This window comes from Perca flavescens, chromosome 4 (assembly GCF_004354835.1).
Source record: "Perca flavescens isolate YP-PL-M2 chromosome 4, PFLA_1.0, whole genome shotgun sequence".
Lineage (NCBI taxonomy): Eukaryota > Metazoa > Chordata > Actinopteri > Perciformes > Percidae > Perca > Perca flavescens.
Genome location: NC_041334.1, coordinates 30,874,326 through 30,889,049, shown reverse-complemented (window position 1 = coordinate 30,889,049; position 14,724 = coordinate 30,874,326). Strand labels below are relative to the sequence as shown.

The window sequence follows — 14,724 nt, the reverse complement described above, 5'->3', positions numbered from 1 at the left end:
TGTTCCCGTTACACTAACTGTCCTACCGTGCGCAGGAATGGTAGGATCTCAGTGCAACTGAAACCTAATCGGCCACATGACAGCACAGTTACCAACACAGTTATAGCAGCTCCCACACGACTTCCGTCAACAGGTCCCACTAGGTTAGAAAACAGCACGTTGAATGTCATGTACCATCCCCTCTTTTAGAATCCATAGTGACTTTATTGACGTAGTTTTGGTGAAGACTAGTTGAGCAGGAGATTGATATGAGTGCTAGAGCATAATTGCGTTCAGGTCGAAGGCTCAGTGAGATGCCTGGCTGTCTAATTTGTGTGTGTGAGAGAGAATACATGGAGCGCAGATGCTATTTTCTCTCTCAGTGGAATGTAAGAGTCATGAAGCTCCAATAACCACACCATCTGAGAAGGTCTGTGTTTGCTGATATTACAGTAGCCAGACATTCACACACACTATATTGATATTAGAGAGTCATCAAACATGGATTAGGGTTGATGAGAATAGATTTTGTCCCGGTTAATATGTCTATGGCTTGTCTTGGCATGTTCTCTCCGTCCCCCGGAAAGAGACAGCAAACCACCATTTAGATTAACTTGTTGTACTCCTGGGAGGGACTATTGGAACAAATAATTACGAAGGCAGTTACATGAAAGAATTATATTAGGTTTACAAAATAATGTAATGTGACAAGAAGGTAAGTCCAAAAAATTATCATGCAAAATGATGAGAACAGTATAGTGAAGCTACTTTGGTCTTTTATCTCTTGTCAGATCCAGTCCCAGGGAAAGACTTCTCCCACGGGTCCCCCCAAACCAGCCAACAAGCTGGACAACATGCTGGGAAGCCTGCAGTCCGACCTCAACAGACTCGGGGTCCAGACGGTGGCTAAAGGTGTCTGCGGAGCCTGCAAGAAACCTATTGTTGGACAGGTGATAACATTGAATCATATAAAAACAATGGAAGACTTCAGTTGGAAATTTCTATGCCTTTTAGATAGACGTGCAGACATTGTTTCTGTGGCTTATATAACATCATCATAGCTTTTTGTTGTTGTTAAGAAAAAACAGATTGCACTCCAGATGTATTTGCCCAAGTTGGCTGGGGTGTGCAGTGTTGGCTCATGTTTCACATATTTCAAACTGTGCTGATTGCTTAAGGTCCAAGCCAGGTAATCTATCAATAATTCAGCTCTTAAATAATTGGCAACAAGTGGAGCAAGATAAAACATGAAGCTTCTATTCTGTTTTATTATGTTTACTTAGTTACTTTGAGACTTTTGTTTAAAGAAGCGCAAACATGTTGATTTCTGTGAATCTTGATCCAACTGAAAGGGACTGGGATTAGTTTGAATATATGATTTACTAATTTTTAAACTTGAGCTATGAGATCTGCTGCTGTTTGCAAAATCCCCTTTGATTCTAGCATGCAAGGCTGCAGTGATTTTCTGTGCTGAGCCAGGTCTTTCCCTCAGAAGCTTATTTCACTTTAAGGCAATGTGTCTCCCCACACCAGGTGGTGACTGCCATGGGCAGAACGTGGCACCCCGAGCACTTTGTGTGCACCCACTGCCAGGAGGAGATAGGCTCCAGGAACTTCTTTGAGCGTGAGGGGCAGCCTTACTGTGAGAAAGACTACCACAGCCTGTTCTCACCACGATGCCACTACTGTAATGGACCCATACTGGATGTTAGTAATGCATGCATTAACACATACACACACACAAGCATGTTTACAATAGATGGGTGGATAAGGATTGTATTGATTCATAACTTAATGGATTAAGGCCTTACTTAAATTACTACATTTATTACATTGCCTTTATTTCTTAAGCAGACATTTAGAGTTACACACACACACACACATACACACACACACACACACACACAAATCCTAGAGGCAGTAGAAGTGAAGGGACTTTAGTTGCTTTGTGCATGCTACTCTCCTCTCGCTTGTCAGCGCTCAGTCTTATCCTCATAGTGACACACTCACATCAGGAGATTTCAGCCTTTGTTCTTACAAACACACACACACACACACACACACACACACACACACACAGTGCCAGAGGTACTGGAAAGGAAGTAGACCGTGGACATTAACCTGGCCTAAGGCAGATATTTCTCTTTCTTTCTTTATTAAGTCATTTTTGAACATCCAGTGGTTTACATTCAAACCTTGGTTTTGGGTTTTTAGCAGGGTTGAAGGTGGTATTGTATCTTTTAGAGGTCTAAGGGAACCACTAAAGTTAGAATTTCTAAAAACAAAATTTTAATCCTGGACTTTATACGTGTTTATATTTAGTTGTGTTAAACATTTGAGTTGATTGTGAATTGCTCCATTTGTATTTTGATTTTGACTTTGGTAATGCTCATTTACATGTTTTGTACCCTGTTGTAATATTATCAATTGAATTGCTCTGTATCTATCTATACAGATAATGAATGTTAAAGATTGCCCTCCCTCACAAAAACCCTCTTTTTTTTTAAGATTATTTTTGGGCATTTTAGGCCTTTATTTGACAGGACAGCTGAAGACATGAAAGGGGAGAGAGAGGGGGAAAAGACATGCAGCAAAGGGCCGCAGGTCGGAGTTGAACCCTGGCCCGCTGCGTCGAGGAGTAAACCTCTATATATGAGCGCCCGCTCTACCAACTGAGCTATCTGGGCGCCCACAAAAACCCTCTTTTTTTAAACACTGCATCCCCTGGTGGCAAAGCCAAGAATCACTTGTGCTCTGACATGTAATTTACAGTGAGTAATTGTTGCCCTGCTGTGGAAACTTAGCAGCTGTGGATGTTTCGAAATATGGTTTTACATGGACAGTAAGAGTGTGCTTCCAGCTGAAGCTGCTGAGAAATGCCAGGAACAGGTCATACACAGCCTCCCAGCACCTCCCACACATCTCTGTAGACTTTGCCTGCCCTCTCCTGGCCTCTGACTTTCTGGTGTGTAGTGTCCCCCATAATGACAGACATGCTGATACTGTATGTTAGCTTCTTTTAGAGCAACATGAGGAACCACGTTTTCCCCTGATTGTTTATGGGTCACACCTTTTAGCAGAAATTGAATGATTGACCATTGTGTTCTCCTTTGTTTCACAGAGAGTAGTGACTGCTTTGGACAAGACTTGGCATCCAGAGCACTTCTTCTGTGCCCAGTGTGGAGCCTTTTTCGGACCAGAAGGTACCAACTGCTCATCAATTAATAACACAACCTGGTTTGTGTAGAAAAAGAGCAATGTTGAATTTTTAATATTAAACGAAGCATAGGCTACAGAGTGAGTCACTGTGTGTCTTTGCTGCCCTCTAGGTTTCCATGAGAAGGATGGAAAGGCGTTCTGCAGGAAGGACTACTTTGACATGTTTGCCCCTAAATGTGGTGGCTGTGCCCGTGCCATCCTGGAGAACTACATCTCTGCTCTCAACTCACTCTGGCACCCTGAATGCTTCGTCTGCAGGGTGAGTCACTTGAGATGTCTTTAACGAATATGGCCATTTTTATGTTAACCCATCATCATAACTTCTCCCTCTACTCTTCTGATTTTCCAGGAGTGCTTCACCCCATTCATAAACGGCAGCTTCTTTGACCACGAGGGCCAGCCGTACTGTGAGGCGCACTACCACGAGCGGCGTGGCTCGCTGTGCTCCGGCTGCCAGAAGCCCATCACCGGTCGCTGCATCACAGCAATGGGCAAGAAGTTCCACCCAGAGCACTTTGTGTGCGCCTTCTGCCTCAAGCAGCTTAACAAAGGCACCTTCAAGGAGCAGAACGACAAGCCCTACTGCCAGGGCTGCTTTGTTAAACTCTTCAGTTAGACTGTGGGATTGTGTATAAATGTGTGTTTGTGTGTGTACACGCCTCTACACATTTATTTACATGTCTGGATGCATGTGTGGATGTGTGTGCACTCACATGTCTAGCATGTCTGAGTCAGTGAAGTAGTTTTTGTGAATGAGGGCGTTGGTGTGCTAGTGAATCACATCATTAGGGTGAGAAATGTCTTCTTCTATTGACCCTTCCCTGGCTGTCCAACCTCTCAGGCTTGGCATTTCATACTTTTGCTGAAGACATTTTTAACAGAGCCCAAAGAGATTTTCATTTAGAGTTTTTCTCCTGTGTGCAGCAAAGAAAACACGCTAATGTACCCATGTGTGTGTGCATATGTGAGCATATGGGCATCAAATTAAGATTTCCTCAGAGCCTTTATTTGTAAAAGCAGGGCAAGACCCTATGGTGGTTTTATGCAGATATGAGACAGCTGCTTGATTGCATGGACCATTGACTTAAACAGTTTTAGGAATATGTTGAGTGTTGAATACATAGTGCTTGGCCAATGAGTGTTGAAATAATCTATGAAAAATATGTATTTTTGTAGCTTTAAAAATAACCATGATATATGTACATTCACACTCACACACACACACACACACACACAGACAGAACTTCTCCTTCACTTCTTTAAAATACCAGTTCAAACTGCACACTCCAACCACAGATCTCTTGATGAGATCATCTTAAAGTGCATTTTACAGGTGTCTGCAAGATATTAGCTAGTCCTTATTTTTCTACTATTTTACTATGAAAATAAACCCAGATGTTTTCTCAGTTTCATCAAACATTACACTCACATTTCTGCTCTTGTATGTTGATTATTTCCCACTGGGAGTGAAATCAGACTTTAGAAAGTCATTATATAGAACTTTTGTAGCAACTTGGAACTTAATTTTTACTTTCCTACTGCAAAGTGTGTACTGTGTCATTTTACATTAATAATGTTGAAATAAAATGAAACGGTTGCGATTGATGATGGCAAAAAGTAGGTCTTTAAGAATAACATATGTACTATGGTTATTAATGTTGGATTTATGGTGCAATTTAAAACAAGCCAAAACAAAGTTGATTGTCTTTACTCCAGATTAAAAGTGGAGATTTTCCTGCTGTATTTACCCACACAGAATAAATTCAGAAGAATTCAATTCAGAACAAATGATGCTTCAGTTTAACATCTTTTTCATATGTTACTATTGTGAATTTATCACTGTATTTAATCTATTAATAAGGCTGGTGCAACATTTAAAATACGGTTGTGCTTTTGGATTAGAAGCATGCGTTCTTTTATGTGGAGTTTTATCAGCACTAGCTGCCAGTTGCTGTTACAATCAGAATCAAAATGTGTACACCTGTAATATGCTCGACTTTGTGACTGAACTGTGTTTTGTCACTGTTTGATGGAAATATATATATTTTTGAGCTGTTTGGGCTCACACTGATATGCAAAGAGCTGGCTCTAATGACATGTAGGCTAACAATAGTTGATCCTGTTCTCGCACACAACACGTACCAGCTTTGATTCCAGTGTGTCAGGAAGCGCAGCCCTCTTTATTTTCATTATGAGTCATAAACTATGATCCTGCTGTCTGAGTTGATGTCAGCACTTGGCTCACTGATGGAAGCTGGATGTTGGTGTTAGCTGGTCAGGAATCAGTATACAACACCAAGCCAGGGCCAAGCATCTAGCAACATTTATGTAATGACTAATTTCAACTTTATTTTACTTGTAGCTCTGTTTTGTCACATATGAGACAATGAGTGATTTTTGATTTGACAATATTGCTTGTCTTTAATTTGATCACTATGTGTGCACCTAGTGAATACACAGTATCCACATTGTTTTTACTTTGAGAAAATGTTTGCTTCTGTGCCAAATGTGTCAATGCAATAAGGTCTTATACACTGTGGAGTTCTCAACTTGTTCCTGTGATTTGACTCTTTATGTGCTGAACTCTAGAAGAGGCTTTGTCTGCTGTGGTGCATCTTAACTCCGAACACCCAAAAGTTTACACTGTAATAGACAAGCCCAGGAGAGTCATTCAGCAGACAGTATAGTGTACACTTGTAGCTGTTTCAGATTTACAGAAAGTAGCAGGGGTAAATGAACAGATCTGACTTAATTTTGCCCCATGTATATTTATCTGCTTACAGTATATTGCCTTATAGTTTTTGCTTCTGTCAAAGAATTTGTAATAAAAAAAAAAAAAAGCCTTTTACTGTTAATGAGATAACGTGAACTTTTGCTTTGTAAATGGAGACATTCATGTGATCTTTCACCATTTGAATTTTTTCATGATCCACAAATTTGACTGTGTGGGTGGGGTGTATGCGGGTCCTGATTACTGACTGATTATTATAACTGCTGCAAATAAAATAAGAACTTTATTTCTGCCATTGTTTTGTCTGAAAAGTGACTTTGTTGTTGTCTCTGTTTTCACCCATACGTTACCTTTTTCAATGTTTTGCATTAAACCAGATCTTTGGCACCCAAGAGGTTCATGAAATATATATATATATAAATAAAAACTAAAGTGGAAGTAATCCGGTTGATTTAAATAAAAAAAGTGTATTCATAAGAAAATGACTCCACACATCTGAAATGTTTATATACACATTTAAAAAAAAAAAAAAGTCAACCACAGGACATTCTATGTACAGAGGTTTAATACAGCATTGATGTTGGGTCACAACCTTTTGGCTTATGATCCCTTACAACAAAGGGATGCTTACTTAATAACAAAACAAAGATTAGACTGAAAACATGTGTTTTGTGACCCCTTGTAAGTGGTTGACCTCCAGCTTGGGAACCATTGGTTTAGGTTAACAGTGGGTAGTATAACAGATTAAGGAAATCAATTTTAAATATAAAAAAGAAACAAAGATATAGCTCAGTTAGCACTGTGTGGTTGTGGAGTCTGTAGATTAATTTGAAGTAAACGCATGTTCAAATTATTTTGAAAATCAAAACCCCAGACATTAAATTTGATCCGGACAGGTTCAAACAACAACAACATGGCAACAATCGGACTGACCGGGGGAAAAGGTCAGGAATTCAATACACCTGACAAACACAAGGACAAGACAACACATCTCTCCTGTGAGGAAAGGTTGTGACCTGAAGTCTGTTCTGCGTGAGAGCTTGGAGCTTGCCAATAAGCTCAGGGAGTTGCGGGCGCATATCCAGAATCTCCAAGCATTCCAGGTCCTGCAGCTGGTGAAGGTGTAAGAAGTCTCTCTCTGGTACATGTTCATGGCGAAGTTTGAGACCTTTGAGCTTTGGAAAAAGGTGTGGGATTTGAGCGGTGTGAGCTCCCAAATGTGAGGGCCAGGGGTCTATGTGAAAGTGCAGGAGATTTGGTACCTGCACTGACACAGCTGCCATGTCCTCTAAGGACAACCCTGCAACACACAGTGTGAGGCTGGTCAATGTGGCTGAAATGGAGGTGACATACTTCTTAACAGGCGGGCCATTGACAATGACCAGGTTTGACAGTTGAGGGAGGTCACTCAGCCATGTTTTCAGGTGACAGCCATCAGGCGATGGCCATCTTTCTGGCATCTCCTTATGCGAGCTCTTGAAGAAAACAGCGAGCCTCTTAAGGCCAGGCATCAGCCTCATTGCATCTTCTGGTAATGAATGATCCATGCAGTCAATAAGTTCCAAACTGGACAAGATTGGGGCACCACCAGCTTCTCCTAAGGGGCTTGGGTTGGGTCTGGAAATATTGTGAAAGGCACACAGTGTATGCACAATGGATACTGAGAGGTGTTTCAGCTTACGCAGACAGGTAAGTATGGAGTGAACCATCCAAATTGTTTCTTCAAATATTCCCATCCGATGACAGACCAGAGATGTAAGATTTGGAAACTGTGAGACAGCAGAAATAAAGCTACCCATGGCTGAAGTGGGGAATGTAACGTCGCACATGCTAAGGTGAGTCAGCTGCTGGGGTTGATACACTGTGGAAGCATCTAGCAAAAGAGAGATGCGACTGCTTCTAATAGCCAGACGCTTCAAATTTATGAAGTCCTTTAAGCAGTCGAGGCTTGCTTGGGAGCTTTGGTCCATTACCACTGTGGTTAGAGTAGGAAGGGACAGGGCGAGCTGTTTCCAGACCTTAGCTTTGGTGCTCCTTAACACCACACTGGTGACTTTTCTGCGGCGGAGAGTGGCCCAGAATTGACTGTTGTAAGAGCCATTTTGAAAACCCAGAACTACTGACCAGTCTTTCCAAAGAGATCCGTGGTCAACAAGTTTTTTGAAATACTTGCAGGATGTCCGGACGCTAAACTTGTCTGCCACCGAGAGATACCCAAACACGTGGTTCCAGACCTCTGACGGAAGCTGTAGAGCCGTCTGTACCATTGTTTTGCTCTGCTATCGGATATGTTAGCTAGTGGGCTAACATCGGCATTAATTTTGCCAGATTAGTCCTATTCGAAAGGCAGACACATAATTCTTTATTACACCACGCTTGTTAAGTAAAGTCGAAAAGGAGGAAGCGTTGTTTGGTTGCATGTTATAATGAGATTCCTCTTATTGGTGGTAATGTGGTTACATAGGTGAGTGACACATCATCCATCCAATGGGTGTGCAGCTGACGCCCATGACTCCATTGTGATTGGTCATTGTTTGGTATATATCCTTCTCGCGGCCATTCCTGTTCCTCTTTCTTTCACGCGACCCTCTTGTGTCCGGTAAGGATTTTTCTCTCTCTCTCTTTCTGAAAACGGGAAACCCTGTATTTGGTGAAATTACGACATATAGGGTTTTTTGCTTCATGAGATACTATCTTAACACATAGAGATACGTGTTTTGTAGTGTAAAAGTGCGGTGATGTTACTTAACCTAGCTAGCGCGGCCTGTTAAAATGTTGCTAGCTTGCTGTTAGCCGGCTAACTTTAGCTAGCTAACTGTCGCGCACATTTCGGGGTGTACCATGCATATTGTGTCGTTCTATTTATGAAGTACATCTATTAACTCGTTCATTCTTTGTCTGCAGGTATTACCTTGTCTTTAAACCAGCTGTTAAGCGATCCTTGGAAGCACTGCAAAGATGCCCAGGGAAGACAGGGCCACGTGGAAGTCCAACTATTTTATGAAAATTATCGTAAGTAGGACTTGGCTTATGTAAGTTTATATTTACATTGGCTTAATAAATCCACTTCTATGCTGTAAATATGAATGTATATAATTAAAATTCGTCTATTTGTAGCAACTTCTGGATGACTTTCCAAAATGCTTCATTGTGGGTGCAGACAATGTGGGATCCAAGCAGATGCAGACCATCCGTCTGTCTCTGCGTGGCAAGGCCGTGGTGCTGATGGGCAAAAACACCATGATGCGCAAAGCCATTCGTGGCCACCTGGAGAACAATCCTGCCTTGGAGAAGTGAGTTTACTATTCTACTTTTGTAGTTATTAAATGGCAGGATAAGTTACAATGCAGCTTGTGTAGTACTGCTTTGTCGTTCCCCCTGCAAACAATAAACTGTTTCCAGCTATCCCTGTCTGTCTACATCCCCCTGACAACCAGGGACGCAAGGTTTCAGACATGTGACACTTTTTCTTCTTTATTTATATTTTTTAAATGTCAATCGGCTCACATTTAACAGGTATTTTCATGATTTGACAGGCTACTGCCTCACATTAAAGGAAATGTGGGCTTTGTCTTCACCAAGGAGGATCTGGCTGAGATCAGGGACTTGCTGCTGGCGAACAAGGTAAGAGTCCTCAAGAGAAATATGAAGTGTGGTGCAGATACTTGCACTTAGTATATTCATCCAGTTGTACACCCCATACAACTCTTGGCAATTGGCAACACAGTGAGAGAAACCTAGGTTTGTGCAGGATAAGTTACAATGCAGCTTGTTTGGTGCTGCTTTGTCGTTCCCCCTGCAAACAGTAACTGTCTCCTCGCTATACCTGTCAGTCAGTATCCCTCGACTGCCAGGCACGTAAGGTTTCAGACATTGATTTAAAAAAATAAACTGATTGTGATTAGCCTTGGACAGCCATGCTTAAAACTAATTTAGCCTTAAAGTAGCATACTAAACAAAATCTCACCCACAGGTACCTGCAGCTGCCCGTGCTGGTGCCATCGCCCCTTGTGATGTGGTTGTGCCAGCCCAGAACACTGGTCTGGGTCCTGAGAAGACCTCTTTCTTCCAGGCTCTGGGTATCACCACTAAGATCTCCAGGGGAACCATTGAAATCTTGGTGAGTTTGAAAACTACTATATTGTGATAGTTGGAATTTCACTGTATGCTTACACTAAATGTCCCAGTCTCATTAAATGAAACGGGTTTGTCAAACTAAACTGAATGTACAGCAAAATGTTTGCGTCTAACTTTTAATATTTGTCCTTAGAGTGACGTCGGTTTGATCAAGACTGGCGACAAGGTTGGTGCCAGCGAGGCCACACTCCTCAACATGCTGAACATCTCACCCTTCTCCTACGGACTCAACATCCAGCAGGTGTATGACAATGGCAGTGTTTACAGTCCTGAGGTGCTTGACATCACAGAGGCTTGTCTGCATGCCAGGTTCCTGGAGGTGAGATGCTCTTCTGTAAAGAAAGAAGTCCTCGCAACTAAATTCTTTGAAATGTATACATGATATATATCGTTCGCTATATTGTGATATCTAGGGTGTGAGGAACATCGCTAGTGTGTGTCTGGAGATTGGCTACCCCACTTTGGCCTCTGTTCCCCACACAATCATCAATGGCTACAAGAGAGTACTGGCCGTTGCTGTGGAGACAGACTACTCCTTCCCCCTGGCAGATAAGGTGTGCACATCAAATTAGTACTTGTCCCCATTAGTTAACATGTAGAATGGGCATTCATCTTTACTTTGGTGTTGTATGACCAGAAAATCACTAGGTGTAAATGGAAATTAACTTACCTTTTTTGTCCTTGCAGGTCAAGGCCTTCCTGGCTGACCCATCTGCTTTTGTAGCTGTTGCAGCACCTGCAGCAGCAGCTGAGACTGCTGCAGCACCAGCTGCTAAGGAGGAGGTCAAGGAAGAGTCTGAGGAATCGGATGATGACATGGGCTTCGGTCTGTTCGACTAATTTAAAAATACAGCGAACAAACCAGATATGAGTCAAATAACGTCATGATTCAATAAAGTCTCTTACATCCATCTACCTTGTGGGAATTTCTTTGCTTAAAGGGAAGCTTGCTTCTAGACAAACATGCAGCCGAATGCTGTGCTCTATGGTCATACACGGACTCTTAGTGGGTAGAGAATATAAAGTACTTGTGATCTGATTGCACATGGTTTGCTGGTTAATAAACTGATGCTCAAAATGGTTGTATTAAATCCAGTGAATTCAGTTTCTTGAGTCCTAAATTGGTGTGACCCTGACAAAGTGCAAGACTCCGGTTTTGGGTGTGTTGGCCTGCAAAATAAAATCTTGCAGTGAAATGGAAGAGTCTTAAGTGTTTTCATAACTGGGAATTTGTAGTGAAATGACATGCCAGCAGGTAACAGATGCTAGGAATTTAACTAGCAACATGTAGTTGCTGCCTGTATCAAGAACAGTTGGCGTTTTGGCTGTGCTGTATCATTGAAACTAGTTTCAATTCAATAAGTAACTCTTTCAAAGCAACACCAAAGCACTTTTCCTTTTCAGTTCCCCTCTAGGTTGGAAGCTGGATTGTCAATTACTGCTGTCATGCCTCATTCGAACTACAGATCCGCTCAATATGTACCCGATCTGGCAAACTTGCATAGTGCGGTTTTGGCTTTAAAATGTGCCTGATCTGAAGGACTGCCAACGTTTATCTACTTGAGTTTACTACACGGGTCTAAATGTTAGTGTGGAATTGCATGGTATCCACATGTAGTTAGACTTCAGTGAGGACACCCATAAAAAGAAATCGAAATATTTCTATGTAAAATGATGTATTATTGTAGCCTGACGTCGTCGTACTCAGATTCTACATAGACTGTATATGCCAACTTCCCGACCTCGAATGTTGTGGGCGGGGCTAACTTCGCCTGGCATCCAGGCTATCACTCATAAAACCTTTATTCTGAAAAAAAAAAAACGGGCCGGAAGTTGAATTGGGCTGGTGGAGCTGGAGCTTAGATGCGCGCAGCAGCTATAGGGAAGACGTCCAATATGGCTGAGGTAAGGTTTTGTTTTTAAATGTTTAAATTGGCTGCCTAAATATAACGTGTTAAGGGTTAATTTTGGGGCGATGAAGGCTAACAATGACATACTTTCCAGCGGCTTTGATGGGCCAGCAAACGTGTTATTAGCTAAGTTAGCTAGCTAACCTTACCCCGTATCTTAAACGATTTTTTTTTTATATTGTAACGTTACTATTGTTTCATTATGTTCTACAGTAACCTACATCAACATTGCCAATATCATATAACGCTGTATGTAGTAGTTGTCATCGGATTAGAATTAAATGAAATATATTAGTTGTGGTAGCTATTAGCTTGATAATAACGTTAGCGTATGTAGCTAACGTTAGCTAAGTGTTTCAAGTAGCTAAGTTGATGATGGTTACGTGTAAGCGTCGTGATTTATCTCAGTTGTGTTTCTAGCTTTACAGTAACGTGAGGTGCTACTGTTCCAACCCTTCAGACAGATATTCCTCATGTAAGAAAGCCGTCTAAATGTTGGTTATTTGTCCAGACCCACAGTTTACAGGACCTCCAGCAGCCGGCTGTCTCCTCCAAGGTGTTTGTCCAGAGAGACTACAGCTCAGGAACCATCTCCAAGTTCCAGACCAAGTTCCCCTCTGAACTTGAGTCAAGGGTATGTAACGTTACAGTGTTTACATGGATGCTTTAATTGTTGACTGAATGTTAAAATATTGTGTGTAATATCTAAACTGTTTGTGTGGTTTCAGCTTGATAAGCAGCAGTTTGAGGAAACCATCCAGACTCTAAACAACTTGTACGCAGAGGCAGAGAAACTAGGGGCGGAGTCTTACTTGGAGGGCTGCTTGGCTTGTCTAACTGCATATACAATATTCCTCTGTATGGAGACACACTATGAAAAGGTGCAACTGCTTTAATGTTGTGCTGTGTGTATCGCCAGCTCATATATTTTTTTCTCTGGTGGGTTGGACAGATCTACATATCAATGTGTATCTTTAATTTGTGTGCTACTCTCTCTCTCTCTCTGTGTGTGCAGGTGTTAAAGAAGATTGCAAGGTACATTAAGGACCAGAATGAGAAGATATATGCTCCCAGGGGCTTGCTGTTGACTGACCCTATCGAGAGAGGCCTCAGAGTTGTATCCTTCACCTGACATAAGGCAGTAAACAGTGGTGTAGACAAGTATTGAAGGCTTACTGGCTTAGATGTTGCCTGGCTCATGTATAAATATCTCCATCTACATGCTTGGCCAGGTTATTCTTTGATGTGTGCCTAATTGTGCAAACCACTTCTAAACTAACTAGTATCTTTTAAACCTTAGAGAAAAATGGTACTTAGCTATATAAGGTAGGTAGTAAATTTAACCTTGTGTAACTTTGTATGCTAAGAACAGTACATTTTTGTTCATTATATAAGAAAATGTGCATGTAGCATTGTGTATTTTCCTTAACTTGCTATCTTCTAGGTTGAAATTACCATCTTTGAAGACAGAAGTATTGGCTCTGGAAGATAAAGAACCTTGGGGGTATGGAGTCTTTCTTCTGTATTTTTATTGAAGAGGTCCACTGAAAAGGTTTTGGGAGTTCTAATTTGACATTTTTTGCCCTTAACCTAAGAAATCAGGATTATATTAAGGATATATCCCAAAACATTGGCCACAAAGCTTGTTTTGTTTTTTTAGCCACAGTCAAATCAAATTGATCTCTGATAACTTTTAATTCCATCATTTGAGAATAAGTAATCATTTAGCAGGACACTTACTACCATCTAGTCAAAACCTAAAATAAGATATCACACTGAAATCTCCATTGTCTATTCTTAATGCTAACAAGATTTTCTTCTTTCTTTCTACCTCTCTGTATAGACTGGTGACTCTGACCAGATGCTCTTTGTCTGTCTGGCAGCAGCAGTTTTGATCTGATTCTTTTCTTTGTTATTTATAAGTACTCTAATGTCTCCCTATCCTTATGTTTGCAAAAGTGTTTATATTTTCTTTTTTATACATGCTGTGATGTAAAAAATGATTTCCTAGTTGATCAAGACCCGTCTTTATAAACAGTGCCACTGTGTTAAATGCAACTTTTAAAAAAAAAACATGATAAATATAATTGATTTGACTTGTACATTTTTTTCTTTTTGTGCAAATATAATATAGAGTCAAATCATGTTTAGTTGCCAAGAACTGTTATAGGAAGTAGGTAGGGATGGAGTTGTTGGTACAGTCTATTAGCAGTAATTGAGTTATGGGCAGTGCTCCACAGTATTAACATGCTGTTTGTAGCCTTTGTTGAGGTAAATGTTTTCTTAGCTGTGCATGACTGTGACTTTTTTGTGGGTGGGTTCATGTCTTGTAAAACATGCACATTCGAATTCCAGAACAGATTTTTTTGTGACTGAAAATAGAGCATGTTTACTGTAATTAAGTCCATCTCAAAGTAACAGCGTGGCATAGTGCATTTTGAAATATGTCCATCTCACTGTCCTAGTACAGCGTCACTAAATCTCCCAAATCATATTCAACAGTCCTGTTACATGCTTCTAATAAGATTCACCATCTATATTGCGAATGTCATCACCTTTTTCATTATCACCAGACACCACAGAAACCTTAAACACTATCAACTCCACAGATGATTGCCATTGTTGGTGTTTGATACAGTTGGTGTACTTTTCTTACAAATATTATGTTCTATCTAAATAAAAAGCCTTTTCCTGAAACATGTATAGCTCCTCGTGTTTGACTTTATTTCAAATATGAGAGGCTTTGAA

At 41.0% G+C, this 14,724-nt stretch overlaps 3 protein-coding genes across 5 annotated transcripts in view; all 3 read left to right on the top strand.

The window, feature by feature from the left end:
• LOC114553666 (paxillin) overlaps positions 1-6,224 on the top strand; it is a 30,961-nt gene extending 24,737 nt beyond the window's left edge. Inside the window, exons 7-11 of the mRNA XM_028574999.1 lie at positions 771-929; positions 1,513-1,686; positions 3,101-3,182; positions 3,309-3,457; positions 3,548-6,224. Of these exons, the coding sequence (XP_028430800.1) occupies positions 771-929; positions 1,513-1,686; positions 3,101-3,182; positions 3,309-3,457; positions 3,548-3,814 (831 nt within the window). The 3' untranslated portion in view covers positions 3,815-6,224. The remainder of the gene's footprint in view (positions 1-770; positions 930-1,512; positions 1,687-3,100; positions 3,183-3,308; positions 3,458-3,547) is intronic.
• Positions 6,225-8,420: 2,196 nt separating this feature from the next.
• On the top strand, positions 8,421-10,981 carry rplp0 (ribosomal protein, large, P0). 2 transcript variants are annotated; one of them, XM_028575200.1, is made up of 8 exons: positions 8,421-8,528; positions 8,834-8,941; positions 9,047-9,222; positions 9,466-9,553; positions 9,903-10,049; positions 10,200-10,385; positions 10,480-10,620; positions 10,754-10,981. In XM_028575200.1, exons 2-8 carry the CDS (start codon positions 8,888-8,890, stop codon positions 10,904-10,906), a joined length of 945 nt encoding a protein of 314 aa, XP_028431001.1. In that variant the 5' UTR covers positions 8,421-8,528; positions 8,834-8,887; the 3' UTR covers positions 10,907-10,981. The 2 variants fall into 2 exon arrangements, with proteins under 2 accessions (XP_028431001.1, XP_028431002.1); XM_028575201.1 differs by lacking the exon at positions 8,421-8,528 and having other exon boundaries at positions 8,870-8,961.
• An 884-nt stretch (positions 10,982-11,865) lies between these two features.
• LOC114554287 (golgin subfamily A member 7-like) lies at positions 11,866-14,677 on the top strand. 2 transcript variants are annotated; one of them, XM_028576030.1, is made up of 6 exons: positions 11,866-11,971; positions 12,488-12,610; positions 12,705-12,857; positions 12,992-13,093; positions 13,421-13,480; positions 13,820-14,677. In XM_028576030.1, exons 1-5 carry the CDS (start codon positions 11,930-11,932, stop codon positions 13,466-13,468), a joined length of 468 nt encoding a protein of 155 aa, XP_028431831.1. In that variant the 5' UTR covers positions 11,866-11,929; the 3' UTR covers positions 13,469-13,480; positions 13,820-14,677. The 2 variants fall into 2 exon arrangements, with proteins under 2 accessions (XP_028431831.1, XP_028431829.1); XM_028576028.1 differs by lacking the exon at positions 11,866-11,971 and adding an exon at positions 11,988-12,092.
• Positions 14,678-14,724: the final 47 nt, after the last annotated feature.